Source organism: Streptopelia decaocto, assembly GCF_964273445.1.
Source record: "Streptopelia decaocto genome assembly, chromosome: 19".
Classification (NCBI taxonomy): Eukaryota; Metazoa; Chordata; class Aves; order Columbiformes; family Columbidae; genus Streptopelia; species Streptopelia decaocto.
Window position 1 is genome coordinate 5463564 of NC_138674.1, and position 27983 is coordinate 5491546.

The 27983-nt window shown below is 49.5% G+C and overlaps 2 protein-coding genes across 2 annotated transcripts in view; both read right to left on the bottom strand.

Annotated features, from left to right (window-relative positions):
- LZTR1 (leucine zipper like post translational regulator 1) overlaps positions 1 to 9055 on the bottom strand; it is a 35894-nt gene extending 26839 nt beyond the window's left edge. Inside the window, exons 1-9 of the mRNA XM_082068927.1 lie at positions 8868 to 9055; positions 8726 to 8788; positions 8575 to 8631; positions 7570 to 7649; positions 7097 to 7205; positions 5085 to 5168; positions 2797 to 2854; positions 2188 to 2327; positions 528 to 729 (exon numbers count right to left, since the gene is read on the bottom strand). Coding sequence (XP_081925053.1) covers positions 528 to 729; positions 2188 to 2327; positions 2797 to 2854; positions 5085 to 5168; positions 7097 to 7205; positions 7570 to 7649; positions 8575 to 8631; positions 8726 to 8788; positions 8868 to 9043 — 969 coding nt within the window. The 5' untranslated portion in view covers positions 9044 to 9055. The remainder of the gene's footprint in view (positions 1 to 527; positions 730 to 2187; positions 2328 to 2796; positions 2855 to 5084; positions 5169 to 7096; positions 7206 to 7569; positions 7650 to 8574; positions 8632 to 8725; positions 8789 to 8867) is intronic.
- Positions 9056 to 12268: 3213 nt separating this feature from the next.
- Positions 12269 to 27983, bottom strand: part of IPO9 (importin 9) — a gene marked incomplete at its 5' end in the record, with an annotated part of 35768 nt that continues 20053 nt past the window's right edge. The window contains 12 exons of the mRNA XM_082069470.1: positions 12269 to 12974; positions 13495 to 13571; positions 15284 to 15385; positions 15731 to 15850; positions 17516 to 17649; positions 19109 to 19275; positions 21404 to 21679; positions 21954 to 22082; positions 23848 to 23996; positions 24201 to 24427; positions 26110 to 26269; positions 27718 to 27857. Coding sequence (XP_081925596.1) covers positions 12864 to 12974; positions 13495 to 13571; positions 15284 to 15385; positions 15731 to 15850; positions 17516 to 17649; positions 19109 to 19275; positions 21404 to 21679; positions 21954 to 22082; positions 23848 to 23996; positions 24201 to 24427; positions 26110 to 26269; positions 27718 to 27857 — 1792 coding nt within the window. The 3' untranslated portion in view covers positions 12269 to 12863. The remainder of the gene's footprint in view (positions 12975 to 13494; positions 13572 to 15283; positions 15386 to 15730; positions 15851 to 17515; positions 17650 to 19108; positions 19276 to 21403; positions 21680 to 21953; positions 22083 to 23847; positions 23997 to 24200; positions 24428 to 26109; positions 26270 to 27717; positions 27858 to 27983) is intronic.

Genomic DNA, 27983 nt, shown 5'->3' on the forward strand with positions numbered 1-27983 from the left:
TCCCTTCTCATCCCTACAAAACCAGACTCTAGATGCCATAACCGTGAAAGGAACTTCAAAATACAACCCACACAACAGACAGACAGACAGACAGACAGACACCTGCCTGGGACTGCAGACAGCCCGAGGGCTCTGGAACATGAAGGGAAATCCAGCAGGGGGTAAGTCAGGTAAAAACGCTGTTTGACAACACTCTGAGGAGCAGGTTTGCTCCCAAAAGGGCTAGGTAGTCGTATCACAAAGAACCAGTGACTAAGGAAGCCTTAAACGTCAAATGATAACATTAGTAGGAACGGAACAGGATCTACATTCCTGAAGGCAACTAAACAGTCGCAGATGCGGTTTTATTAATATCATGTGAAAATATATCAGCTTTGCAAAGCGTAAAACAGGCTAACCATTGGTGGGAAGGAACTATCACTATTTAACTAAAAGTCGGTGTCCTTGTCAAAAACATGTCCATAGCCTGAGAGCAAAAATGGGTTAAAAAAAGAGCGTGGAATGAAACAATGAACTAGATTGGTTACCTCGCTGTCTGGGCTGGGCTGGATGACCTCCCAGGTCTGCGAGTCCACGTCATAGCAGTGAAGCTCGTTGGGCAGCGTGTTATCGGCAGCACCGCCGAACACATAGAGGTGCCGGTCAAAGGCGACCATGGTGTGGCCGTAGCGGCGCTGGGGAGGAGGAGGGGAGCCGCGCAGCAAGTGCTCCGTCGGAATTCGCGTCCAACTGAGACATGAAAAATAAAACGTGTTTACAATTAGAATCATAGGATGGTTTAGGTTGAAGGGACCTTCCCAGCACCCCCAGTGTCCCCCCTGACATGAGCAGGGACATCTTCACCAGCTCAGGTTGCTCAGAGCCCCGTCCAGCCTGGCCTGGGATGTCTCCAGGGATGGTTCAGCCACCACCTCTCTGGCCAACCTGGGCCAGGCTCTCACCACCCTCAGGGCCAACAATTTCTTCTTCATATCTTTTCTGCAAAGTAAGTTTTTTAACCCTCAGATTCTAAGAACCTCACTCATGTTTACAGATATCTACAGGGTGAGTGTCAGGAGGATGGAGCCAGGCTCTTCTGGGTGACAACCAGTGACAGGACAAGGGGCAATGGGTACAAACTGGAACACAGGAGGTTCCACTTAAATGTGAGAAGAAACTTGTTCCTGGTGAGGGTGGCAGAGCCTGGCCCAGGCTGCCCAGGGGGGTTGTGGAGTCTCCTTCTGTGCAGACATTCCAACCCGCCTGGACACCTTCCTGTGTAACCTCATCTGGGTGTTCCTGCTCCATGGGGGGATTGCACTGGATGAGCTTTCCAGGGCCCTTCAACCCCTGACACTCTGGGATTCTGTGATGAGCACAGACAACTAATCCTGCACATTTCTCTACATCAGCTCCATGTTGCTGAACTTCTAACTGAAAACCTGACAAAGGCAACAAGGCTCCCCAACCCAGATGTATTTGTGTAAACCCTGGCAGCTCAGTGACCACAACTTGGGAAGGAATCAGTGACCTATTATCACACATTTTGACAGGTAACCCTTCTAAACACAGGGCATTGTTCCGATACCGTGTCCCATTGTGATAAGACCTCACTCATTCCCTGTGGTAGCAAAATTTCAGCCAAGGTGTGGAGGCCGCCGGCTGCCATTTCAGTTCTGGTTCCACTTTGGCCAGACAGCCCAGAACGTCAGGACAGACCAGTGAGTCTATTCTCACTTTATGGCATTTTTCCCCCATCAGAGTGGCCGCATTTCCAGAGCAATGGTGACACTTTGAGCACGTCACACCAACGTCTCAAACTGAATACCTGAGATTGTAAAAGATACTACGGATTTCACGCTTCCCAGTGATTTCACTGTGAACTGTCTCACAGGAACTCTGTCTGGTTTTAATCAGGTATTCCCATAATGACCAGTAGGAAGGTAATACTTGGCATCCCGTTCTGAACACAGTAACCTTTGTGCTTATTGTTTAAAGTGGATCTACTAAACTTTGTCTGCTGAAAAAGACCTGGCTGATGCATGTGGCAAATGCAAAGTCTCAATAAAAACATCCACATGTATCTTCTCTGCCCTCCCTCATCACAAGAAGCCGCGTTCTTCCTCAATACACTTAAGTACGCGTGTTTCTCATCTGAAGTTGTCAAGGATTATGTGGATTTTACGCAACTTAACTGTCTGCACTTACATCTTTTCCTTGAATTCAAACTGAAAGAGATTATTGGTAATCTTTGCTCCGCTCTGGCCGGAGAAAACAAACATCTTGTCTTTGCAAACAGCCACGGGAAAATTACAGCACGAAGGAGGAATTTCGCCGCTTTGCTCAATCTGAAAGATAGAACCAAAGTTCAACATTTAAAACGCAGCGTCGTAGCGCCCGGCTGCACGTGTCGAGGGTGCGGCAGGACCGAGCAGCAGACAGACAGACGGACAGAGTGTAGACAAGCAAGTCCCTGTAAATCCGGCTACAAACGCGGTGCTTATACGTCTGCACAGACTAATTCTCCCCTGGATGAAAAGGATGAGAGGCCACGTTTCTAAAGCTCCTGATAGCGTGAGGATCAGGACACTGATCGCGGGCAGTCTGGAGCTGGTTCACAAACCCAAATCACGCTTCCACAAACGCTTGGTTTTCCAAATACACACCAAAAACTCAAATGTGAACTGTTTCTTTTCAGCTGTGTGACAAGTGCATTCTGAACAGCGAGCAGTATAATCCAGCACAGGAAATTTTCAATAATTGTGCGTGAAAACCGAAAGAAAACGGTATGTGTTAGCTCCAATGAAAGCTTCTTACCTCGTCCCAGCACGTGAGCTCTCTGTCCTGCAGGCCAATCGTCCACATGTCGTTTAACCTGTGTGATAACACAACAAATGCTTGATTTGAAAGGGTTTCTTTTTGGTACATTTTAGCTCGGGAGTTGAAAGGCCGGAGATGCTGTTTTATCACCATTCCACCCCCTGCACAGGAACCATCTCCTACGTCCACTAGCAGAAAAACAACACTATAATCTTTTTATCCTATAGCTGAATTTGATACCGCCGCCCAACTTGCTTTAGCATCTTGCTGCTTGCAGCTACACCACAGTTAACAGTCACACGCAGCAACTCTGCCCGGAGCTTAAGGATTTGAGCTATTTAATCTTCCGGATTTTTTACAGAAATACCCCTTATTAGCCCACTGACCCCTGAGACCGACCACAGGGCTTATTTCTGCGGCTGAATCCCACCTCGAACACACAACAAGAGGACGAAGCGGGTGACACATCAACTGCTGCGGAGCTGAGTGTGCTGCTCCCAGGACGAGTTTCTCACACATAACTACAGCTGCTTCTTTTGTTCCAATCTGCCCGGAGGCTCATGTTCCACAAAAAGACATTTTGAACACGATTAGCCGTATTTAACATAAATTAAACAGCTCCTCTCACCCAATCCCTTCCTCCAGCTCCCTGGGGAGCTCCCTAAGCTGGAACGGAGCGATTCCACAGTCACGCATCTTCCTCCAGTTCCTCCTCAGGAATAAAGAGAAGATCCCATCTGTTTTGCCATTAACAGCAGTTCTCCCGCAGACTCGGAGGAGCTGATAACTTTGCGGCAGATTCTCCTCAAAAGAGGAGGCGACTCAGCACATCGAGGCAGCTCCGAGTTTGTGACAACCTCTGTGTGTTCTCACAACGTGAATATTGTGCATCGACATAAAATACATGTCAGGTCCCTCAGGGCAGAAAATAATTCGGTGTTCAGTGTTGGTTCTTCCCAGGCAAACAGCAAATGCAAAGATGTGATACCTGGGACAAGGCACCAGACCCTCCCTGACTTCTCTGGACCGCTCATTTCCAGTCTTTTCTCATCCAAAACCTTCAACCTAAATAATATCATATATTTTCAGAGAAAAAGCTGACACACTGTGGCAGGATGCAAACCCCCCTCTCTCCCCCTCCCTTCTCCACTATGGAAGGAGCAGACACATCTCCCTCTCTCTGTGCTGTTTGAGGCCAACAGCTCCTTTTGTTTGGCCCCAGAGCCCCTGGCCAGGGCCGTCAGGAGAAGGGAGCGCCGAGGCGCCAGGAGCCGCTGGGCACCCACAGCCAGTGTGGGGGTGTTTGGAGGCTTCAGGGGCACCCACAGCCAGGGTGGGGGTGCAGAGAAGCTTCTGGAATGCCCACAGTCACATCTGATCAGCCTATAAAAACGGGACTCTCGTCGAGACTCCGCCCATTGTCGCGGGTCTCGTGGAGCACGAGCGAGATGCTGCCGCCGAGAGCCCCCGGGATGGAGACTGCGCTTGCCGTGCTGCCACGGGGGTGAGTAAATTAACCCTCGCAGGATTGCCAGTGTATCTGTTTCCGTGCACATTTGCACGTGTATTTCCCCTCGCAGGATTGCGAGTGTATTATAAATTTCCCTTCGCAGGATTGCGAGTGTACACTTTCCGTACTCAATACGAGTACGTGTGTCCCTTTACAATAACCACACACCGTATCAGGCAAGTGTGTTCTCTTCCCGGACTCAGGACGGCTCCGGCATTGTTTGGTGAAGCCACGTGCACGCACGCTGTGGAACTCCTGTTGTATTAGTTGCTGCCCCTTAATAATTTACTCAACTGATATCCGAACCTGTACTCAAGTCACTTTGGAGTGCTAAACCCTGTTTCTCACCAGTTTACCCTCTTGTCCCTTAAACTAACCTCGGGGTACCTCCGTGACACACGTTGTTCTTGGTTCTATCACAGAAAACCCACACTTTGTTCTGCAAGTCTTCAGCAACATCAGGAGGCCCGTGGTGGGTACTTCTCTTTTGAGAAACGCTCATGTGCCCAATTTCAAAGATCATTTAGAGTCTTCACAAGCAAGAAGGGTGTGAAATCATATACCCACAGCCACTCTGAGTCACCAGATTTTAAAGTCATATGAAGGTGAACAGGTCAGTTGTACAAAACATAATGCTCAACAACAGGCTGGGTTTTGCAAAGCTCCGGTGATGTGTTTAAATCGCTTGGTGCACGAAAACAACCCTCCGGAGGTGGAAAGTGAGGGATGAGGGTCTGAGAAAAGCACCCGAGGAGAGAGCGGTCCCCCCACGTACCGTGCGTTCCCGTCGTATCCCGCGAAGATCCACAGCTTGTCGCTGTACACCGTGGCGCCGTGAGCCGACCTGGCGACCGGCAGCCTGCCATGGAGAACATCAGAACAACAAGGTCTTAAATCACCCGCGGAGGCGCCGGGAGGATCTGCAGCACAGCTAAAATGCCATGGAAGCAGAACAAAGTCCCCTCCAAGCCAAGAAATGGCCTCTCACACATCCTCAACACACACAGCAAGCCTCTGATGGGCCTGCTTTGGAACTTTACACTCTGCTTCCTTCATTACAGAAAAACTAATGCATACGTGGCCTGGTTTTGTTAAAAAACAAGTTTCTCTTTGAGTGAATTTGCCTGTCAGCTAAAGCTTCATATCAGCTGCATTTTCCTGGAGAACCAGATACATGTTTTGGTGAACATAGCAATGGAATGCAAGGATATTGATAAGTATGGATGGACATCTCGCGAGAGGGACAACGAGAAACAGGTGACCAAGAAACCGACTAACGGAGTATAACATCCCATTCACGTGATAATTCATATAAAAGTGGGAGATCACGAGGATCTCGTCCCTTTTCCTTATGGTGACATTAGGAGAGGACCTTGTGAGTGGTCCCTGCGACCTGAGGCCAGTGACAGACTGAATCCAGCTCCGGTTGGCTGCAGAGTCCAGTCCAGGACTTCGGGTGCCGGCTCTGCAGTTGCTGGGACTTTCCAGATTGGTTTTGTATATTTTGTATTATTTTCTCTATTTTATCAGTAGCAGTAGTAAAACATGTTTAATTTTTTCAGCTCTCTTCTCTCTGTCCTTCTTTCCCTCCCGATCGCCTGTGCTGAGTGGGAAGGGGGAGAGGGAGGGATGGAAGGGGGAAGGGGGGAAGAGGGGGGTTCATGATACACCTGCCAGGGTTTTATTGTCACCCCACAATCCAAACCCTCGACAATATGAAAAGAAAAAGATAAACAATGAATTCCTTGCCAGACCTCAAACACAGTGAAGCATTTTATGGAAAGCAGCTATAAAACGGGACAATTAATAGCACTATCATTATGACAAAGTGACTATAAAAACCTCATGTATATTTTCCACGTGCTAAGAACACATAAATGAGAGCCAGGCCAGAGTGCACAGTGCCTCTCAGGGAATGGTTAGTGGGTGTTCCTGAGATGCGGTGCCCACAATAAAAGATTCCTCCTCCTTAATTTTTGTTGTTTTTACTAAATCAGCCGAGTTGAAGAAAACGTCAGGTTGGCGTGTTAGAGGTCACTGGTGCAGCATGCACACTCGGAACCGCGGGAGAGACAAGGACGGGTGCATTCGAGGTTGTAAAATATGAATAGGAATTACCCTCTGAAGCGTAAAATAACCAGGAGAAATTACTATTGTGGTCTGTGTTCTAAAATATAACAGGAACAGTAACTCAAGAATGGATGGGGTAGTATGTCCCATATGTGGGTGTGGTAAACATTACACAGTTGGGTATCATGGATAACATCCCAAAATGTTATCTAAGTCCACTTTAAGAAATAATGCATTCCTGGGTTTGATTTGGCCTCGGAAAGCTGAGCCTAAGAACCTGCATCCAAACACTCATCATCACCTCACACAGCGGCTTCTGCACTGATCTGTGTGAACACCCATCACCTTAAGGTGCCCCAAGCGTGTGCTTGAAGAGCACCCCAGGAAAGCCCAACTTCATTCAAAAAACAAGGGGGAGATTTAACTACAAATAAGCTTCAAATTGGTTTCCGATAAAACTAAATGGAAACTATGAAGGATCAACAAATTTCATGCTGTCCTTGAAAAAGAAACAACTCCAAACCAAAAATTGCCTGTGCTGCCATCCCTTCTGTCAGACATTAAACAAGAAGAAAGGATTTTGGTCACATTTCCAACGCAGCACATTTGGGAATGGAGACCTTACAAAGAAACTCCTGCAATTCTAACTGTGCTGTTTTAAATGTTTGCTGAGCTCGCTCGAGTCCCCAAGACGGGGTAACGGCGCCCGGTCCTCACCTTCCTTCCGTCTTCCACTCTGTCCACTGTCCAGTCGCAAACTTATATTCAAAGAGATCGTTTTTATTCTTCAGGTTGGAATTGGAATAAATGTCTCCAGTGTAGCCACCTGGCAGCAACAATTCCATTAGACGCAAACACAACGGAGCACACGCGCTTCTAGTCGGTGTATTAGAAGAAAACTTCAGTTTAGATCACATAAAGAGAAGGTATTTGGGTAATACGCTATTACAGGGGGGAGATTTCTCCTCCACTCCTACACCTTAAGAAACACTATGGCAATGAGTTTCAAGTCTTCTTTAGTTTAGAGAAAACAGCAACCTAAAGCTGAAATCACAGTCAGCCATGAAAAACACCAGATTTGCCACTGAACAAGGTCTTTTGACACTTCCTAAAAACACCTCATTCTTTTTCCGGAACAACACCAGCGCGTTTATCATTCCTATCACGGCTGGAATCTGCCGCTGTCTTACCGAACACAAACATGCTGCTGCCGTAGACCACCGCTGAGTGGTGATAGCGCGGTGCCGGTGGGGTCCCCGTGGTAAAAGCCCTGCACAACATGGAGAAGAGCAGCAATCAGACCCCCTGGTCGTGCTGCAGGCGCTCAAAGCTATTATGCAAATTCAAAGAAGAAACAATTATTAAAAGTTGTTCTGCTGTTCCTGAGTGGTTTTGAGCATTTTAGTTTCTTAATTAGACCAAGATTTTAAGCACAAATGGTTGCTAACGCAACGCCGCTGAAATCTGTTCGTTTGGCAGAGATGGCAGGTGAGGCACAGGTAAGAGAACATGACTGCACAGTCCAGAGCAAAACAGCAAAGCAATGACACCTGTGAGTCCCCCGGGCGCCTTTCCTGCCCTGGGGGGCTGCAGCAGCCAGTCCTGCTGCCCAAACATCCTGCCAGCGCCACCGCAGGTGCAGGGACAGTGGCCCATGGCTCCGTGTCCATCGCCGTGGGCCCAGCGTCCCCTCTCCGGCAGGAGCTGTGTGGGGACACTGGATCACTCCCTGACGCACCCCAGGTCTGCAAAGGGCAGCTGTGACAGCACTTGGGTGGGGGGTGAGAGGGCTGAGAGGGGTCTGATCAATGGATCAATATCTCAGGGTGGGTGTCAGAGGATGGACCAGACTCTGTTCAGTGGTGCCCAACGCCAGGGTGAGGGGCAACGGGCACAGACTGAAACACAGGAGGCTCCATGTGAACATGAGCAGAAACTTGTTTGCTGGGAGGTGCCAGAGCCTGGCCCAGGCTGCCCAGAGCGGGTGTGGAGTCTCCTTCTCTGAGACATTCAAACCGCCTGGGCCCACCTGTGTGATCTGCTCTGTGACCCTGCGTGAGCAGGGCTGGGCTGGGGATCTACAGAGCTCCTGCAACCCCACCAGCCTGGGGTTCTGTGACACCCCGGTAGAGCCCCGGCTTTTACACCCGGGTCCTGCGGAAGGATGAGGCTCCTCCCGGCCCCGCGCTGCCCACCTGCACCACGAACAGTCCTTCACGTCGAAGCGCAGCAGGTCGTTCAGCATCGTCTTCCTGCGGGAGGAACGGGAGCGGCGGCTGAGCGGGAACGGGGAGGGGCAGCCCGGCCCCGCCGCCCCGGCCTCCCCCAGGCCCGCCCCGGCCTTACCCGTTGTCCCCGCCGAACACGTAGATGGCGTCCCGGTAGGCCACCACGGTGTGCTTGCTGCGCCTGCGGGCGGCACGGAGCCGGTCAGCGGCCGCCGGGCACCCGCGCCCCCCTCCCCATCCCCATCCCGCCCGCCGCTCACCGGGCCCCCACGAACTCGTCGCAGGGAGGGAGGCGGCGCCACCGGTGCACGGTCTCGAAGGGCCCGAAGTTGAGGGTGAGGTACTCGACGCTGTCCGAGCAGCTGTGGTCGAAATCCACGCTCGGAGCCACCTTGGAGCGCCCCGCGCCGCCCGCCGGGGTCCCGGCCGCCGCCATGGCCCGCCCGGCGTGGCTGCGGGGACTACAACTCCCGGCGTGCCCCGCGCCCCCGGCGGCCCCGCTCGGACTACAGCTCCCAACATGCACCGCTCCGGGAGGGGAGGGGAGGGGGGGGCGCCGCGGGAGCACCCGGCGGCGCTGCGGAGCGGAAGGTCGCAGGTTCGAGTCCCACGCACGGCGTGGCGGAGCAAGCCCTATGCCGGCTGGACCGAAGAGCGACCGGGACCGCCGGGCAAGACTCCGAAGCCAGACGGGTTTGCGCATTAAAAGAGTTTATTTGTTAATACAAAAAAAAAACCAAACCAAGAGCAATACTCGTGAATACACATGAAGTCTCATTCCAGAGTCACAGCTGAGCTATTGACTAGTTAAACAATTGTCCAGCAAGGTGACACGCAGCGTGCAGAACACCGTCGGCTCCTCCCCATGCAGGTGCTGCAAACAGCACACGCGTGTGCCGGGCACCGACAGCAGCAATGGCACATGCCCAGGGCCGTGCAGCACCTGCATCCCACCCTGCAGTTTAAATTTAACAGCGAGTTTTCATTTCCTAACATGGTGTTAGCAACCTTTATGACTATTAGTCCACTGTTGAGAAGACACTAAACAAGAGGAGCGCTCTGCACTAGACCTCAGCCACATCTCCACAGAGCCCAGCACTTCTCCCCCTGAGCAATCCCCTTGTTACGGGTCAGAGTTGTTTCAGCAAAGCTGACAGCCCTCCAGCAAAAACATCTTGTTTAAAGATACACCGTGGAGCATTCAGGATTTTGCCGGGAGGAAGAACAGTGAGAAAGCAAAAGGGCAAAGGAGTTAGATCAGTCTGAGCACCAGTGGGAACAGGTAGAGGTTCTCCAAACCATCTCGCTTGTGCACTGTCACTCACACGCTATCTGGCCTCTCCCAAGGGGAAGCTCAAGTCACAGTATTTCTTGCCAAAAGCATCCCACACACTGTGGGTTTGCTGTGTGCTGCACAGCGACGCGACTCCTGTGCCCAGCACCTCCAGGGCCGGTCCCAAACTCCGCACCCTGTCCCAGCTGCGCAGCAGCACCGGGGCCAGCCAGGCTGCACCGGAGCTGGAGCCGCAGAGCACCCATCCCCAAAAGCCACTGATCCCCCAATCTGTCCCATCTCACCAGCCACACTCCTGGAAAAGCCATCGACATCTGCAAAGCAAAGAGCTGTTTCCAACCACACTGAGGAGCTCCAAGAGGAGCTCAACCAGACACCGGCCCATCTGCTTTTGGGACCTTGCAATCCCAAGCCTTTAAATTTCTCAGTTCAGGATGAGGAATGGTATCAATAGTACTGGGTTACTCTCATTTTTTATCATAGAATCAGAGAACATTTCGGTTGGAAAGGCCTTTTAAGATGACAGCACAACCATTCCCCACCCCTGGCACTGCCCCATGTCCTGAGAACCTCATGTCCGTCTGTCCAGCCCTCCAGGGATGGTGACTCCAGCACTGCCCTGGGCAGCCTGTTCCAATGCCCCACAGCCCTTTGGGGAAGAAATTGTTCCCCAGATCCAACCTCAACCTCCCCTGGCGCAACTTGAGGCCGTTTCCTCTGCTCCTGGCGCTTGTTCCTGGGGAGCAGAGCCCGACCCCCCCTGGCTCCAAGCTCCTTTCAGGCAGTTCAGAGATCAGAAGGTCTCCCCTCAGCTCCTGTTCTCCAGCTGAACCCCCCAGCTCCCTCAGCCGCTCCCGTCATACTTGTGCTCCATGGTCTTGTTTAAACCCACCATCCAACTTAACTAAAACCAGCACCGCTAAGGCTTACACCAGCCAACCCCCCCCACCCAGGCCCCGAACTCGCTCCCTTTACAACTAACGCCCTAAAACACCCTGGGATGCTTCCAGATGTTTGGTGGTCACTTACCTCCAAGAAGGGGTGCCTGGTTTTCGGCCTGGCTGCCGACACACATGGCAGAGATGGTCCAGGCTCTGCCCAGGCCTGGGCCGGGTCCTGGGGACCCTGCGCAGCTCACGCCAGCACAGCCCCCGCTGCCGGTTGGGTTTCCTCAGCACACCGTGCTGGTTTAACTCGTTGGCCCGTTTCAGCGAAAGCTGAGAGAGACAAACACCTCAAAGCAAAATTCCTAATAGGTTTAGAAAACAAAATCAAAAACTAATGGCTAGGTAGGAGACAGAACCGCAGCGTTCCCACTGAAGGGAAGGCCGCGGCACAAAGTTTAATGATGTATTTTCACACACCAGAGAATTCACAGGGAAGAAAGATACCACGACACAGCTGCGTGGAAACTTCTGATCGGAGCTTATGCCTCATTAGACACGCGGACAAAATTGGAGCTTCGGATTCTGCTTCTCATCCCAACCCGGTGAGAGTCGAGGGGTCCCAGCGTGCAGTGACCGCGCTGCTGCTCAGGCACACGGTGGGAGCTGGGAACAAGGTCTGCTGCACAATTCAGGGTTATTTCAGCATTTTCCCCACACATGCTATACAAATTGTGCCATCTTTGTCTGTTAAAGAGTTAATTTATTACCCCCTCCTGATAAAAAAAAGTGAAAAGCTAAACTCTGTTAGACCAGCAAGATACAGAATGACTCCAGCTCTTTGGAGGTTTTTAGATACAACTTCGAAGCGTATTATTCCACAAAGGAACAGCAAGTACCTTTCTTAAGAAAGGAAACGCTATAACGGGTCAGCCTTTTTCTTTCAAGCAGATGTATCCATTACAGGACTCCCCTTCCATCCAGATGACTCCTGCGAAATACCCCAACACCCTCCAATGGCACATAATGAAGCTTCCTAAGGAGAAATGTGGCTTTTAAAAGTGGCTGCAGGAAACAAGTGCAAGTTCCTTTTAAATCTGTGTTATGAGAAGGATACTACCGTACATGTTAATAGTTTTATTTTCATCTCCCCCAAGGGGGGACGAAAGGCAGGGAGGTGTGAGATACATCACGCCGTTCTTATGGGTAAATCAATTTGCAAATGTTATTTTACCACCCTTTAAAAATCCACACAGGAGTGTGAAGGAAGCCAAGGAGCTCAGAGTGGCTGTCGCAGAGCGATGTGTTAAACACAATCGGGTTTGAATCCCCTAAAAATTGCAGCTCCTTGCGTGCCATAAACCCAAAGTCTTTAATGGCCACAGGAACCGAAGTTTAAGTGACAGGTGCCTCTGAGCATGTGCACACCAGAGCATTAAAGAACAGCAGATGTGAGCGACAAAGCCCCATCCACACCAGGACAGAAGATATGCATTCAGTTTTATTGTCTCAGCTTCCCATACAAACTCCTGCAAAGAGGTTCCATACCATTCTGGCATCTCTGATAAAAGAGTCTATAGTTCTATAAAAAGAAGTCACGCTGTAAGATCAAGATATTTACCCTGTACGTGTTACGTGAGCGCGAAGAGGAACAACCTTCCCGTTTCTCAAGATACATCCAAGCAATCTGTTAGTGACCCGATTCCTTTCTCTGTCCAACTGTGCTGTGGGAAACTCGGTTAAGTGCCTCTTCACAGGTAGAGACAGTTTGCTTTTCAAAATATTAAGGACACATGTTTTTAATCTTTAAGAACTTCCTGGAAAGTTACTGTGGAAAATGAAAGTGCTCCCATGGTGAGACCAATGTGCAAAGCTCCTTGCTGCTTTCTTAGTATTCCTTCCCTTAGCAGATTCACGTTAAGATGAGGCTCGACACATCGCAACGAGGGCGTCACCCGCCTGTAACAAGCAGGCGGACACTGGAAAATGTTTTATGTTTAATCATAAAACGTGGAATAAGCCAAAAAAAAATATATGTATATTGTTCGGATATGATCGGGATGGTGTCTCGAGTGGGTTTAGATACCGATGGCCTGTAACACTCGCTTCTCGTTCTCGTTGAGATGGTCTGAAAACATGGCGTAGCAGGGCTGCTGTGCAAACTGGCAGAGGAAGTCGGTGAGATAGGCCTGCAAGGACAGACACCCCGTCAGCACCGCGGAAACGCTGTTTCGCGTATCAAAAGATGAACCTCGACATGCGCTAATGAGACAAAGGGGCTGCAAAGCACCGAGGAGCAACGGGCGGCAGCAAAGGCCGATAAACGGCTGCTAAGGATGGTGAAAACCAGGGGCTGGGTGGGAGCGTCACCCCATGGGAGATGAAATTCTGTCCTATTCCATCTCCAACCTACTTGTGACTTCAGCAAAGAGCTGCGAAGCCGATAGGTAGAAAAGTGTCATCTCCCTCCGTTCAAAATGTTTTGTTCATTCACGTTTCCAAGTTACAGATACTGATCCAATAAGGAAAACCAGCTCCAGGCATTCTTGGGATACTCAGCCCTTTCTGAGGTGATATCAGTGAACTGAGCACATTCAGGTCAACAATCAGTAACTGGTGGTTACAGTTTTGTTAAAGTATGACATAGAACAACTTAATTTATAAAGAATGATAGAAACCTGATCTTAAAAACTCATTTTAGAGCATCACCTGGAGATCTATTTGGTAAAGAGGGTCCTTTAATGCATCTGGATCGTCCTCTTCATCGTCTTCGTAGTAATCCTCATCTGTCAGAGCCAAATCAGCAGGTTTTAAAATCAAACAGGGCAAAACACCTCAGGAGTGTTCTATAAGACTACTGTTGGAACTCAAGGATCCAAAAAGAAACAGTTTCAGCACTGCTGGGTAAAAAAATTTATATCCAGAATGTTCTCTCCTTAAGTTCAGATTATTAGAAAACACAACACCCTCTAGTTGGAGGCCTGTATCCAGTGCAGTGCCTCAGGGGGCAGTGCTGGGGCCTCTATTAGTCAATATATTCATCAATGATTTGGACGAGGGAACAGAGTGACTGTCAGCAAGTTTGCTGGTGACCCCAAGCTGGGAGGAGTGGGTGACACTGGAAGCTGTGCTGCCATCAGAGACCTGGACAGGCTGGAGAGCTGGGCAGGGAAAAATGTAATGAAATAGAACAAGGGCAAGTGTAGAGTCTTGAATCTGGGCAGGAACAACCCCAGGTTCCAGTGTAAGTTGGGGAATGACCTATTAGAGAGCAGCGTAGGGGAAAGGGACCTGGGGGTCCTGGGGACAGCAGGGTGACCATGAGCCAGCACTGGGCCCTTGTGGCCAGGAAGCCAATGGGACCTGGGGTGGGTTAGAAGGGGGTGGTCAGTGGGTCAGAGAGGTTCTCCTGCCCCTCTGCTCTGCCCTGGGGAGACCACACCTGGAATCTTGTGTCCAGTTGTGGCCCCTCAGTTCCAGCAGGACAGGGAACTGCTGGAGAGAGTCCAGCGCAGCCACCAAGATGCTGCAGGGAGTGGAGCATCTCCCGTGTGAGGAAAGGCTGAGGGAGCTGGGGCTCTGGAGCTGGACAAGAGGACACTGAGGGGGGACTCATTCATGTTTACAGATATCTAAAGGGGGAGTGTCAGGAGGATGGAGCCAGGCTCTTCTCGGTGACAACCAGTGACAGGACAAGGGGTAATGGGTTCAAAGTGGAACACAAGAAGTTCCACTTAAATTTGAGAAGAAACTTGTTCCTGGTGAGGGTGTCAGAGCCTGGCCCAGGCTGCCCAGGGGGGTTGTGGAGTCTCCTTCTGTGCAGACATTCCAACCCGCCTGGACACCTTCCTGTGTAACCTCAGCTGGGTGTTCCTGCTCCATGGGGGGATTGCACTGGATGAGCTTTCCAGGGCCCTTCCAACCCCTGACACCCTGGGATTCTGTGAGAACAAGAGGGGTCCCAGTGGGAGTCTCGAGCGTGACAAGCAGTTTCGTTAGTTACACGCACTATTATCTTACGCCTTAACCTTAAGTCAGGGTGACATTGCAATCCTGTGCTAAGTAGTTTCCCTTTTGTATTTGCCTGTAGGGTTTTCTCTTCCAGGACTATATGCAAACTGGAGAGCAGAGAAAGGAGATATACCTGCTCCGGCTTTATGCAGCTATTGTTTCTCAAGATCACTCCACAAACAAGCTCATCCACTGCTACAACACTTATTCCATGGTCATGTCTACGTATTTAAGCATCTATTTTCTCTTTAGAAATGCATGAACCCCACAGCAACGTGAAGCCTGCACAGCATTTGAAAAACGCAGCTGTTTAATCACTGTGTTATTCATAGACATGTTCCTCTCTTACAGAAGAACGTCTGTATTCAAAATCCCAGTTAATATTTCCTTCCCCTCTGACGAGCTGCTGTCGAGGAAAGGAAACTTGGACTGGGATGTCACCTGCTCTATTTTCACTCCAAGTAAGCACTTTAAAGCTCTGACTTACCATACTTGTTTGTGGAAAGAATATCTGATAAGAACTGTCCTGCTAAGCCTTCATCTTCATCCTCATCCTCGTCCTGATCCTCCCACATGTCATTCAATTCATCTGCGTAGAACAAAATCCATTTAGAAATAAAGCAAATGGAAGCGGTTCTGTGTGTCGATCGCTGTGCAGGGACAGCAGCTGCGGGAAGGGGGAAAGGCAAACCAGATACACCACAAAAAAGACCATTTGATCGGCATACGGTCAGATCGCATCTTCCAAACTGGCCCACAATAATCCTCAGCTTTAATAACACACAACGCTGATTTTACCCCTTGGATCACTCTTTAAGCCTTTGTAATTACAGCTATACCATTTATTACTGTGTTTCTTATTACTAGAAACGCTTCTGAGGAGATTACAGAGTAGATTGAAGCCACGCAAAGAGAAACAAACCCGGTATTTTACCTTGGCTCCAATCTGCAGTGGTCTGTCTGGATGCATTTGCTTCCATCGCATTAGAGAGCTCGTTTATTATTAATTTTAAGATTTTTACTAACAAAGGAATGTTTGTCCAGCGCTCAGGATCTGTAAGAGAAAAAAAACATATTCATACTGCTTTGAATAAAAAGTTATGAAAAACAGGCCTTTTTTTGTGGTTGTTTTTGCTCGTAATTACTGCTCTGGCTAGACAACAACCGAGTCTGTTCAGTCTGGGCTGTTTGCCGGGGGTTTTAAGCACCAAATAACAAGGTAGCAGGTGTTTTGTGACCACAATTCACCTCTGACACTCCTAGTGCTTCCCCCTACTTATTTCCTTCACTAAGTGTTACTGCATCACCCCAAACCCCCCGAGCCTACGAGCAGCCACTGCCCAATGGGGCTCCAGTTTGGACCAGTACGGCTGTCACGTCCTGTCCCACAACCAGTTGTGCACAAGCTCTGCAAGCTGCAGAGCCAAGGATGTGACTGAGGACACGGGCTCCCCAGCGTCTTCCCCTCTGGGAAGAGCCAAAAACGCCCTGTGATTTGATATATGAACCTGTATAATCTCTAATCAAGGATTTTGGCTTCAGCCAATTCAAAATAAGACGCGTCTTACGGAGGAGACTGGCCAAGCTTTCCTCTTGAAATCATTGCCGGTATTTGTGAAAGTCTGCCTCATTTAAAAAACTACTTTGTGGGAAACTGCAGCGGGTCTGTGGAATCCTTGACAGAAAATATGGGAGTAGAGATCAGCCTTGAAGATATTAAGATTTACCCTTAAGAAGGATGGGAGTAAAGGAGTATCCGGAGGTATGGAGTTGTACTCGTGAGAGAGGAGAGATGTACCCGTGAGAGAGAAGGGGATAGAAGAATAACATGGATGATAGAAAAATTAACCAATGAGATGTTAGTGCTGTAACTTGTAACCAATAGTGAAAAGACACATGAACTGGTAGAATTGTATAAAAATGCACTTGTAGCAATAAATGGCACCTATTACTTTCATCTTGAAAGAACTTGGTCCATGTCGTTTGTCCGTCTCAACCGCAACACTACTTCTTGTTTTAAATCTCTGCGTTCACTAAACACACATTCCTCTCAGAGCAGCTACCAGGCATCATGCAATTATCAGTTCTCATTAGATGGAACAGGAGGACGCAAAGTACCCATGACTCATTCACGGGGATCAATATGGAAAGGGGGAGTGTCAGGAGGATGGAGCCAGGCTCTTCTCGGTGACAACCAGTGACAGGACAAGGGGCAATGGGTTCAAACTGGAACACAGGAGGTTCCACTTAAATTTGAGAAGAAACTTGTTCCTGGTGAGGGTGGCAGAGCCTGGCCCAGGCTGCCCAGGGGGGTTGTGGAGTCTCCTTCTCTGCAGACATTCCAACCCGCCTGGACACCTTCCTGTGTAACCTCATCTGGGTGTTCCTGCTCCATGGGGGATTGCACTGGATGAGCTTTCCAGGGCCCTTCAACCCCTGACATTCTGGGATTCCGTGATTCTGTGAATAACTCCCTATCCCATAATCACCTCATCCATTTGCATTAACTCAGAGACATCAAGAGTCTTCCAAATCAATCCTTGGCAGAATAAAAGCAAATATTGAATATTGAAGTCCATGATTAGCTCTAAAAACCAACATGTGCTTTCTGCAGGAAACATCTCTCACCGCTTTGTGTGATCTGCAAGATCTATTTTACGGGCCTTTCGTAGCACCTGCTAACAGGAAAAGGGTTAAAACCAGCAAAATGATTACTTACTTTTGGCCGACTTGGATCGCGTTCGTATTCCCTCATCCATATTAAATATTTCTTCTCCCTTTACCCGGATGTCCTGGAGTCGCTTGTCGTCTGTGTTGATGCCGTACTGCAGGAGTTTACACAGCGCTACGGAGCTGCGGAGCAGAGAACACGGGAATTACTGATGTCCCCAAACTGCCCGGTTTTCGCCGGGATCTGGTAACAGGGAACACATCTCCGGAGCAAATATTTCAATTCCAATTTTTTCTACACTTTCACCAAGTATGAGCATTACTGCATTTCCCTATTTCTCCTATTATGTCAGCATGCGAATCGGGACTCGGCTCCAACGCACTCCTGAAGCATCCAGGGAAGATGAAGATGGAACTAAGAGGAAAGCAGTGGCAAGACAGTAGTAATTTGGCTCATCTGAAGCCATGAACGTCCCTTCTCCTCTTCTCCAATCTCAAAGCTCTCTTCCACTTCTGCTTCTCCACAGCTCAGTCACTCTCAGACCTCCCAGCTTGTTCACTCAGTAGCTTAATCCAGAGAAAACTGGTTTAATTGATTTATTTAGTGACATTTAAGAGATGATTAAATCGACAAGATTCTCTTAGGAAAGCCTCTACAATGCCCTGAAATTCTACAGTAGTCCAGAAAGGCAATTTTATGTCTGGAAACTACTCTCATCCTGTCCTGATTTTGTTAAAAAACAAGTTTGTCTTTTAGTGAATTTGCCTGTCAGCTGAAGCTTCGTATCAGCTGCATTTTCCCAGAGAACCAGATACATGTTTTGGTAACATAGCAATGGAATGTGAGGTTATTGATAAGCATGGATGGACATCTTGGGAGAGGGGCAATGAGAAACAGGTGACCAAGAAACCGACCAAATGAGTATAACATCCCATTCACGTGAATACTTCATATAGAAGTGGGAGATCACGAGGATCTCGTCCCTTTTCCTTATGGCCGACATTAGGAGAGGACCTTGTGAGTGGTCCCTGCGACCTGAGGCCAGTGACAGACTGAATCCAGCTCCGGTTGGCTGCAGAGTCCAGTCCAGGACTTCGGGTGCCGGCTCTGCAGTTGCTGGGACTTTCCAGATTGGTTTTGTATATTTTGTATTATTTTCTCTATTTTTATCAGTAGCAGTAGTAAAGCATGTTTAATTTTTCCAACTCTTTTCTCTCTGTCCTCCTTTCCCTCCCGATCGCCTGTTCTTAGTGGGAAGGGGGGAGAGGGAGGGGCAAAAGGGGGAAGCGGGGAGGAGAGGGGTTTAACAATACACCTGCCAGGGTTTGATTGTCACCCCGCAATCAAAAACCCTCAACACATCCCATTCACAGAATCTCCAAAGCCCTCCTGTGCTTGCAGGAGACACCCCAAACCCCTCCAGTCCAGCACAGGAACACCAGGCAGCAGGAGAAGCACTTAGAGGAAGATCAGTTTGCTCCAGTTACCACGGCCCTCCTGAGCCGAGCTGACGTTAATTCTGTCCGACGCTGGCACACGCTGATCCGAGCCTGAACCAGCTCCCCCTTCCCTCACATCCCAAGCATTTAATTGCAGCGGGATATCAGTCAGTGAACGTTAACGCTTGTGAAAACATCCTACCTGACTTTGCCCTCGTACTGCCCGTAGAACAAGTGCTGCCGGCTCATCCATTCGGCCATGACAAACTCCAAGGCGGGTTTGCCGGTCGGTCCGGGGAGACTGCACAGGAACTCGAGGAGCGGTTCCAGTTGGGAGTGAACCAAGTGAGCAAACACCATAATCAGGGACTAGAAGAGGAGAAAGGAAACGTTAGCGGTACATAATTTATATCAAATATTCAAGTAACTGAGTTTTCTGCAAGAGCAGAGGCCGCGCTTACCAACCCCAAGAGGAAGCACAACCCACTGCACAACGCTCTCCTACAAAGCAGCCAAAAAACACAGCAGGATCAGTTTACGAACACCCGTGCCTCAAACTAACAAATCTTCCTAAAGCAAAGATTAAAAAGCTATTTAACAAAAAATATCGGAGATTTCAGTTGACTTTTGACTAGCAAAAATATCATACGGTGACACTCAGACACTGCAACCGCCGCAGTTTGCTCAGCGGAGCAGAAGCTGTGCACATGGTTCTATGCACGGAGCTCTAAATCTGCACGTATCTGCCAGAAATGTGGCTCATTATCAAGCCAAGGAACAGAAGTTATTGGCCCAGAGCCCACATTCTCTCCCCCTTTCACCCCAGGGATGTCCCATCATCACCTCTACCACGGGATCCCCCTTCTCCCACACCAGCACATCGTCATTCAGCAGCGCTTTTCCAATTCCAATTCCAAGTACACTTTGGACACGAGTTTTAGGGAAAGAACACAAGTTTTAGAAAGGGGGTTTTATGTTTTTTCCAATTTTACAGTCTACAGGCTTGTTTCTCTTTCCCTGGCTATAGGGGCTTCACGGGACTGCTTCACAGTTAAGTTTTTAGACCTTTTAAATCCCAAAATAGGCAAAATGAAAGCCATTCTAAACAGTTAAGAAGAGACAAGGCTTCCAAGAGGAAAAAAATAGATATAAAGGCTTTAAGGTGAAATATGTGCTGACATCTGAATGGCTTTCTTGTTTCACCTTGAAAAACGCACATTCAAAAATCAGAGGAATGCACCAGATCAGAGGTTCAGAGCAGAGTGAGCCCCGGCCAAGTGCCACGGTGAGGGCAGCGGTGGCATCTTGCAGAACAGCACCAGCACAACGCCCTCCAGAACAGACTATCAGCACAAGTAGGTGATGCCCTTGCCTGGTGTCTCATCTGATGCAGGACAACCACAACCTCCCACCCATCAAACGTTCACCTTGTCTCAGCTCCCAGGCATTTATCACACAGAATGTCAGGGGTTGGAAGGGCCCTGGAAAGCTCATCCAGTGCAATCCCCCCATGGAGCAGGAACACCCAGATGAGGTTACACAGGAAGGTGTCCAGGCGGGTTGGAATGTCTGCACAGAAGGAGACTCCACAACCTCCCTGGGCAGCCTGGGCCAGGCTCTGACACCCTCACCCCCAACAAGTTTCTTCTCATATTTAAGTGGAACCTCCTGTGTTCCAGTTTGTACCCATTGCCCCTTGTTCTGTCACTGGTTGTCACCGAGAAGAGCCTGGCTCCATCCTCCTGACGCTCCCTCTTTAGATATCTGTAAACATGAATGAGTCCCCCCTCAGTGTCCTCTTGTCCAGCTCCAGAGCCCCAGCTCCCTCAGCCTTTCCTCACACGGGAGATGCTCCACTCCCTGCAGCATCTTGGTGGCTGCGCTGGACTCTCTCCAGCAGTTCCCTGTCCTGCTGGAACTGAGGGGCCACAACTGGACACAAGATTCCAGGTGTGGTCTCCCCAGGGCAGAGCAGAGGGGCAGGAGAACCTCTCTGACCTACTGACCACCCCCTTCTAACCCACCCCAGGTCCCATTGGCTTCCTGGCCACAAGGGCCCAGTGCTGGCTCATGGTCACCCTGCTGTCCCCAGGACCCCCAGGTCCCTTTCCCCTACGCTGCTCTCTAATGGATCATTCCCCAACTTATACTGGAACTGTTGTCCTTTGAACACAGGACAAGAACACTCAAACATGGGCTGCCTTTGCAACAACATCCAGACTTTGGCAACTCTTGTCCCCTCTAAAGGTTCAGTGACCACAAGCCAAGGTCCTAAGGGACCGTTTAACGTGCAGTAAAGCTCACCCAAGAGACCCTGGCTTACCCTGTAATCCGGCCAGCTCTATATGAGCAGAACAGGCATTTTCCTGACCAAGAAGATATGTAGAACCTCCAATTGCAGTAGCCATAAATAATCAGGCACACAATTAAAAAAAAAAAGAGACAATTTCTTTTCCTGCCACTTGTACTTACTCTCCTGGGTGCCCAGCCTGCTCACCTGCATCACGCTGAGCGTCTCTGCTTGTTGCATTTTGCTCAGGATAGCTCTCAGGATCTGGTCCAGATTCTCTCCCAGCTCACTTCCCGCTTTCGAAATCAAAGTGGAGACCAGCCTGCCCACAAAGGCCGCGGTGAATTCGGAGGTCCTGGGATCCAGAAGCTGGCTCACCACCTGCATCACGTACCACAGCCCATTGTGGCCTTGCTCATCGTGCCATTGCGCAATTTGCTCCAGCGCCACCGAGACGTACGCACGCAGACACTCGCCACCGTTCTAAACAAGAATAGGATCATGTAAGAATTTCCCTTTACCATGCAAGGGAGCAGGGAAACACGGGAAGACATCTGCTTTCATCACCCCAAAAAAGACCCTTAACCACAATGAAAACAATGGGCAAACTGGTGGCATCTGTAAAAGATCCAAGCTCTTGAACGTGCAGTAAAATCAGTTCCTACATTTAAAAGTCATTTATAAAGACGTTGCAGAGTGCTGGTCACCTCCCCCGGACCCGCGCAGCCCTGCGATCCTCACTCCTCCCCGTGCTCACCTGCATAGTGGCGTTGTCGTCTGTGTTCAAGCTGCACTGAGCCACCGCAGGGAACGCCTGGCAGATCAGGAGCTGCGACAGCGGGGGTTTCGTATTCCTCACAACCGTGGTCAATATATCAATAGAAGTCTGAAAGGAAAGCACAAAAAGCATTGTTCCAGCAGTAGCCGTGGTATTGCTTTACCATTACCCACCACTGGTGCGAGCATCAAAGGTGTAAACTGGAGAGACTTGAGTCAGTACCACCATCCCATCCTGATTTTACAGTCTAGAGTGACAGCAGAGTCACGCACCCAGAGCGTCACTGCACTGGACACAGACACGGGGTGTGTGCTGTACAAGTTCCCACAGCAGTTCAAACATTGAAAGCGACGTAACCGCTTAAACAGTTTCATGGTGTCCTGATGATAAGAGAATAGAGTGCACTATCAGCAAGTTTGCTGATGACACCAAGCTGGGAGGAGTGGTGACACTGGAAGCTGTGCTGCCATCAGAGACCTGGACAGGCTGGAGAGCTGGGCAGGAAAAATGTAATGAAATAGAACAAGGGCAAGTGTAGAGTCTTGAATGTGGGCAGGAACAACCCCAGGTTCCAGTGTAAGTTGGGGAATGACCTATTAGAGAGCAGCGTAGGGGAAAGGGACCTGGGGGTCCTGGGGACAGCAGGGTGACCATGAGCCAGCACTGGGCCCTTGTGGCCAGGAAGCCAATGGGACCTGGGGTGGGTTAGAAGGGGGGGGTCAGTAGGTCAGAGAGGTTCTCCTGCCCCTCTGCTCTGCCCTGGGGAGACCACACCTGGAATCTTGTGTCCAGTTGTGGCCCCTCAGTTCCAGCAGGACAGGGAACTGCTGCAGAGAGTCCAGCGCAGCCACCAAGATGCTGAAGGGAGTGGAGCATCTCCCATGTGAGGAAAGGCTGAGGGAGCTGGGGCTCTGGAGCTGGACAAGAGGAGACTGAGGGGGGACTCATCCATGGGGATCAATATGGAAAGGGGGAGTGTCAGGAGGATGGAGCCAGGCTCTTCTCGGTGACAACCAGTGACAGGACAAGGGGTAATGGGTGCAAACTGGAACACAGGAGGTTCCATTTAAATTTGAGAAGGAACTTCTTCCTGGTGAGGGTGGCAGAGCCTGGCCCAGGCTGCCCAGGGGGTTGTGGAGTCTCCTTCTCTGCAGACATTCCAACCCGCCTGGACACCTTCCTGTGTAACCTCATCTGGGTGTTCCTGCTCCATGGGGGGATTGCACTGGATGAGCTTTCCAGGGCCCTTCCAACCCCTGACACTCTGGGATTCTGTGATGCATGTTAATCAGTACAGCCAGGGCACTGTTCTAGCTGACTTGTTCCACTTTGTTTCTATTGATTTAAATTTATTTTAATTACCCATGAGCAATTGTTAGTCATACCAATCAATAGGCAGATTATAAGTGTATTGATAAAGATGTTCAGGGGTTCAACTCCATAAAATCATTCTATACATTCAATGCTTGATCTTTTAAAAGCTTTTTATAGAAAGGACAAACTGTAAGATTTAACTCCAGCAGTTTAAACACATGTGACATATAAATCAAAAAAGGCCTAGAAAAAAAGTGCAAGGAATAGTAATGTACACTGCTGGAGAACATTCCACCAAAAAGAGGAGACTTGTTGCTGCAAGACAGCTACGTCAAAGCTAAAGGGCTACGGATACCCCGCAGAGACTGGAAGAAGGCCAGAGGAGCAGTTTAAGGTTACATTTTGGAAGCATCTCCCCCAACCCGCAGTTTGCAGGTAGAACCTCTACCGATGATCAAAGCCATTGTTGCAAAGCAGTTTCAAAGCGACCTTTGTACTCCTTGCAGAGCACCCTCCTGTACGTTCAAGAGCAGGGAATCACCTCCCCTGGGGCACTTACTGCGCAAAGCCCCGCGGGGATCTTGTCGGCAGGGGCCTGCATGATGCTGACGAGGGTGGGGATGAGCCGCATCTGCATGGGGCCCTGGCAGGCTTCTATCTGAGCCAGCTCCTTAAAGATATCCTGGGCAAGAGAAGCAACGACTGGGTCTGGAGAGAGAAAGCACCATTTACCAAAACACACCAACAAACACCTCAGCTTTTGCTACCGCTATTTCGAACAGGCAAAGCAGCGAGCTTCCCTTTTAGCTTTACCGTTGAACGAAGCAATTTAATTATCATTTATTAAGTTTTCAGTATGAAGATTCAGTAGCAAAAACAACTATATGTTGAGAATGCAACTTGAACACATACCATTGCTGTACTTGAGGAATATTGCAATGGTGAAGGGGCAGATTTTGTTCTCCACACTTGCTGTAAAGGCTGGATCCACCGTGCAGACAATGCACAGCGTCTCCATGACCAGGTTCAGGACCTCGGAGCTGAACTGAGTCGCCAGGTGGATCAGCCCGTCGAGAATGCTGGGAAGGAAAGGCTGCAACACGTGGGTGCTCTCCGAGATCTTCAGCTGGTCACAGTAGCTAGACAAGAAATTTGGGACACAAAAATACATATTGAATATATTAAAGTGATTTATACATTTAATACTATACTATACGTAAGGGGTTATTTCACCCCCCTCATTCTTTTTGCTCAAATTCCCTTCTCTAGGGCTTTTCCCCACCAGTCTTCTTCTTGATCTCCCAACAGCTCAGCTCCTTTTTCGGCTTGTCTTGCCTCCCCATTCCACCCCCAATGGGTCACAGAAGCAGAGCCAAGTGATGCTCAAAGCTTCTACCGCCTCCCAGTAACAATTCTCTTCAGAAGTGACCGTTGATGGAGAAAATAAACCTTGAGGAATAGAACAGTCTGAGTGAGAGACCCACTGCTTGCAATGGCTTTAGTCACCACGTGCTACAAGTGAGACAGGGAAGAAAAGAACCATTTCAGGAATAACTAAATTGTAACTCTCTGCATTTATTATCATTTCAGAGCAAATAAAAGACAAGGTGGTTTTGGGGGGTGGGGAAGAGTAGTTCTTTTAGGTGTTTATTGTGTGGGGTTTTTTTTAAACTAGTGTTCAGTTCTGTCCTGGTTTTGTTACAAACAAGACCGGTTCTCTGTTAGTGATTTTTCTCTCAGCTAAGTTCTGGGTGGCTGTACTTTTCCGAGGTTTAGCTGCATATTTTTCCTCGGATGGTGCACTCGGTGCTGATAAGAGACCAATGGAATGCTGGAGAAGCTCATGTTTAGATTTATTACTATGGTAGCTAAGAAAGACTGATAAGTTTTCCCACGTCCCGTTGTGAGAGGGGCGTGTTTGAGAAGGGGGGGATGAACAGGTGACTAGAACTGACCAACGGAAGTATTCCATCCCATAATCACCATACCCCTATATAAGAGGGTGATCGCAGGGTCACGCTCTCTTCGACCATGGCCGGCATCCAGAGAGGACCCTGTCTGTCTGTCTGTCTGTCTGTGATCCACAGCCCTCAGGCCCTGCATCCTGCACCCAGGCTCCGCCAGCTCCGCACACCCAGCTCTGCTGCTGCAGTGACGCCAACTCCACATCCAGCACTCCAGATTGGCTTTGTATATTTTGTATATATATTCTCTATTTATTAGTCACATTAGTAAAACCCTTTAAAACTCTCCAACTTGAAGTCTAAGTGTCTCTTCCTTTCCCCTTATCTTTCTTATCATCTTTCCGATCTAAAGGAAGGGGTGGCAGGAAGTGAGGGGATACCAGGGAGCGTCTGCCACGGTTTATTGCTGCCTTGCTTTAAACCTTGACAAATTCTCACATTAGAATCAATACAGCAGATCTTCTCGCAACTTATTTACGCAAATAGGATGCCAACACCACTCCCCTAAACATTCCTTATTGTTGCCATTTGCTCCACAAGCCTTATTATGTCATTCAGCCACTATTGTGACCGAACGGGAGTATCTTGGTTTCTTTTTATGCTTTCCATCGCTATCCAGCTCTGCTTCTCTTTGGGACTGTATCCATTATAACATTTTACTGCAGCCAAGCTTGAATCTCAATTTCATATTCCTCATTAGAGTTATTCTATCTTGAACCTGCTGACATCATTTCATTCAAAGCAAACACTTCCACAATCTATATGGAGATATTATTACTATTCTAATGCACCGGTTTCACCAGTGTGATTTACACCCCGTATCCCTGGAGCTGTGGAATGTTTTGGGGTTCACCTACCCCCAGATGGCTCTGACGGCGGAGATGCGCACGGAGGGCGGTTGGGTTTCGTGCAGGCCGCTGACGGTCGCCTGCAGGAACTGCTGGATGAGCTCTGGGGACATGGCCACGGTGAAGCGGCTGGCGGCCCACAGAGCACGGCCCAGGAGAAACGGAGACACTGAAACACAACAAGAACCCCCAGAGCTTTCAGAGGCACTTCCATGAGTTTAAAACGAGAGCTGCTTCCACCCATGATCCAAAATCCTGTCCTCCCAGCAGGAAAAGGGTAAGATACAGCACAGAAGACGAACAGACAAAGGGTTTTTATTATGGGCCTCTGTATGGCCTTCCCACCCTCCAGCAGATCAACACGCCCACCCAACTTGCTGTCATCTGCAAACTGAGTGAGGGTTCACTCGATCCCCTCATCCGGATCACAGTATCACAGTATGTTTGGGATTGGAATGGACCTCAAAAGATCTTCTAGTCCAATCCCCCTGCTGGAGCAGGAACACCCAGGTGAGGTTGCACAGGAACATGTCCAGGCGGGTTGGAATGTCTGCAGAGAAGGAGACTCCACAACCTCCCTGGGCAGCCTGTTCCAGTGCTCTGTCACCCTCACTGAGAAGTTTTTTCTCAAATTTAAGTGGAACCTCTTGTGTTCCAGTTTGAACCCATTACCCCTTGTCCTATCATTATTTGCCACTGAGAAGAGCCTGGCTCCATCCTCCTGACACTCCCCCTTTAGATATTTATAAACATTAATAAGGTCACCCCTCAGTGTCCTCTTGTCCAGCTCCAGAGCCCCAGCTCCCTCAGCCTTTCCTCACACGGGAGATGCTCCACTCCCTGCAGCATCTTGGTGGCTGCGCTGGACTCTCTGCAGCAGTTCCCTGTCCTGCTGGAACTGAGGAGCCACAACTGGATACAATACTCCAGATGGGGTCTCACCAGGGCACAGTAGAGGGGAAGGAGGACCTCTCTCCATCTACTAACCACCCCGCTTGTAATACACCCCAGGATGCCTTCCTGGCCACAAGGGCCCAGTGCTGGCTCATGGTCCACCAGGACCCCCAGGTCCCTTTCCCCTACGCTGCTCTCTATAATATGTAATTTCCCAACCTATACTGGAACCTGGGGTTGTTCCTGCCCACATTCAAGACTCTACACTTGCCCTTGTTCTATTTCATTACATTTTTCCCTGCCCAGCTCTCCAGCCTGTCCAGGTCTCTGATGGCAGCACAGCTTCCAGTGTCACCCACTCCTCCCAGCTTGGTGTCACCAGCAAACTTGCTGACAGTCACTCTATTCCCTCGTCCAAATCATTGATGAATATATTGAATAATACCGGCCCCAGCACTGCCCCCTGAGGCACTGCACTAGGTACTGGCCTCCAACTAGACTCCGCACCATTGACTACCACTGATAAAGAGATTATTGATAAAAAGATCATTGATAAAGAGATTAAACAGAACTGGCCCCAGCACGGTGCCCTGGGGACACCACTGCACAACACGCACAACCGCATTTCACAGCGCCCCGTGCATCCAGCAGCCTGACTCGGACACTTCTGTTTGTAAGAGATTTCCACGCTCTGGCGCTTGGCAGTTCCTCTGGCCAACGTACCTGAGAGGTTGAGGTCTGCGAGAACCACGTTGGTCAGGAAGCCGTGCATATCGAAGTGTATTCTGCCGTTCTTCACGCTGTCCGTGATAATAGACTTCACAGAGCCCAGGGCCAGCATACAAGCTTCATGTATCTTCCACCTGCAAAAGAATTCAGATGCACTGAGCAGCCTGTTCCAATGCCCGACAGCCCTTACCGGGAAGAAACATTTCCTAATATCCAATCTGAACCTTCCCTGGCAGAAACTTCATCACTTGTCTCAAGAA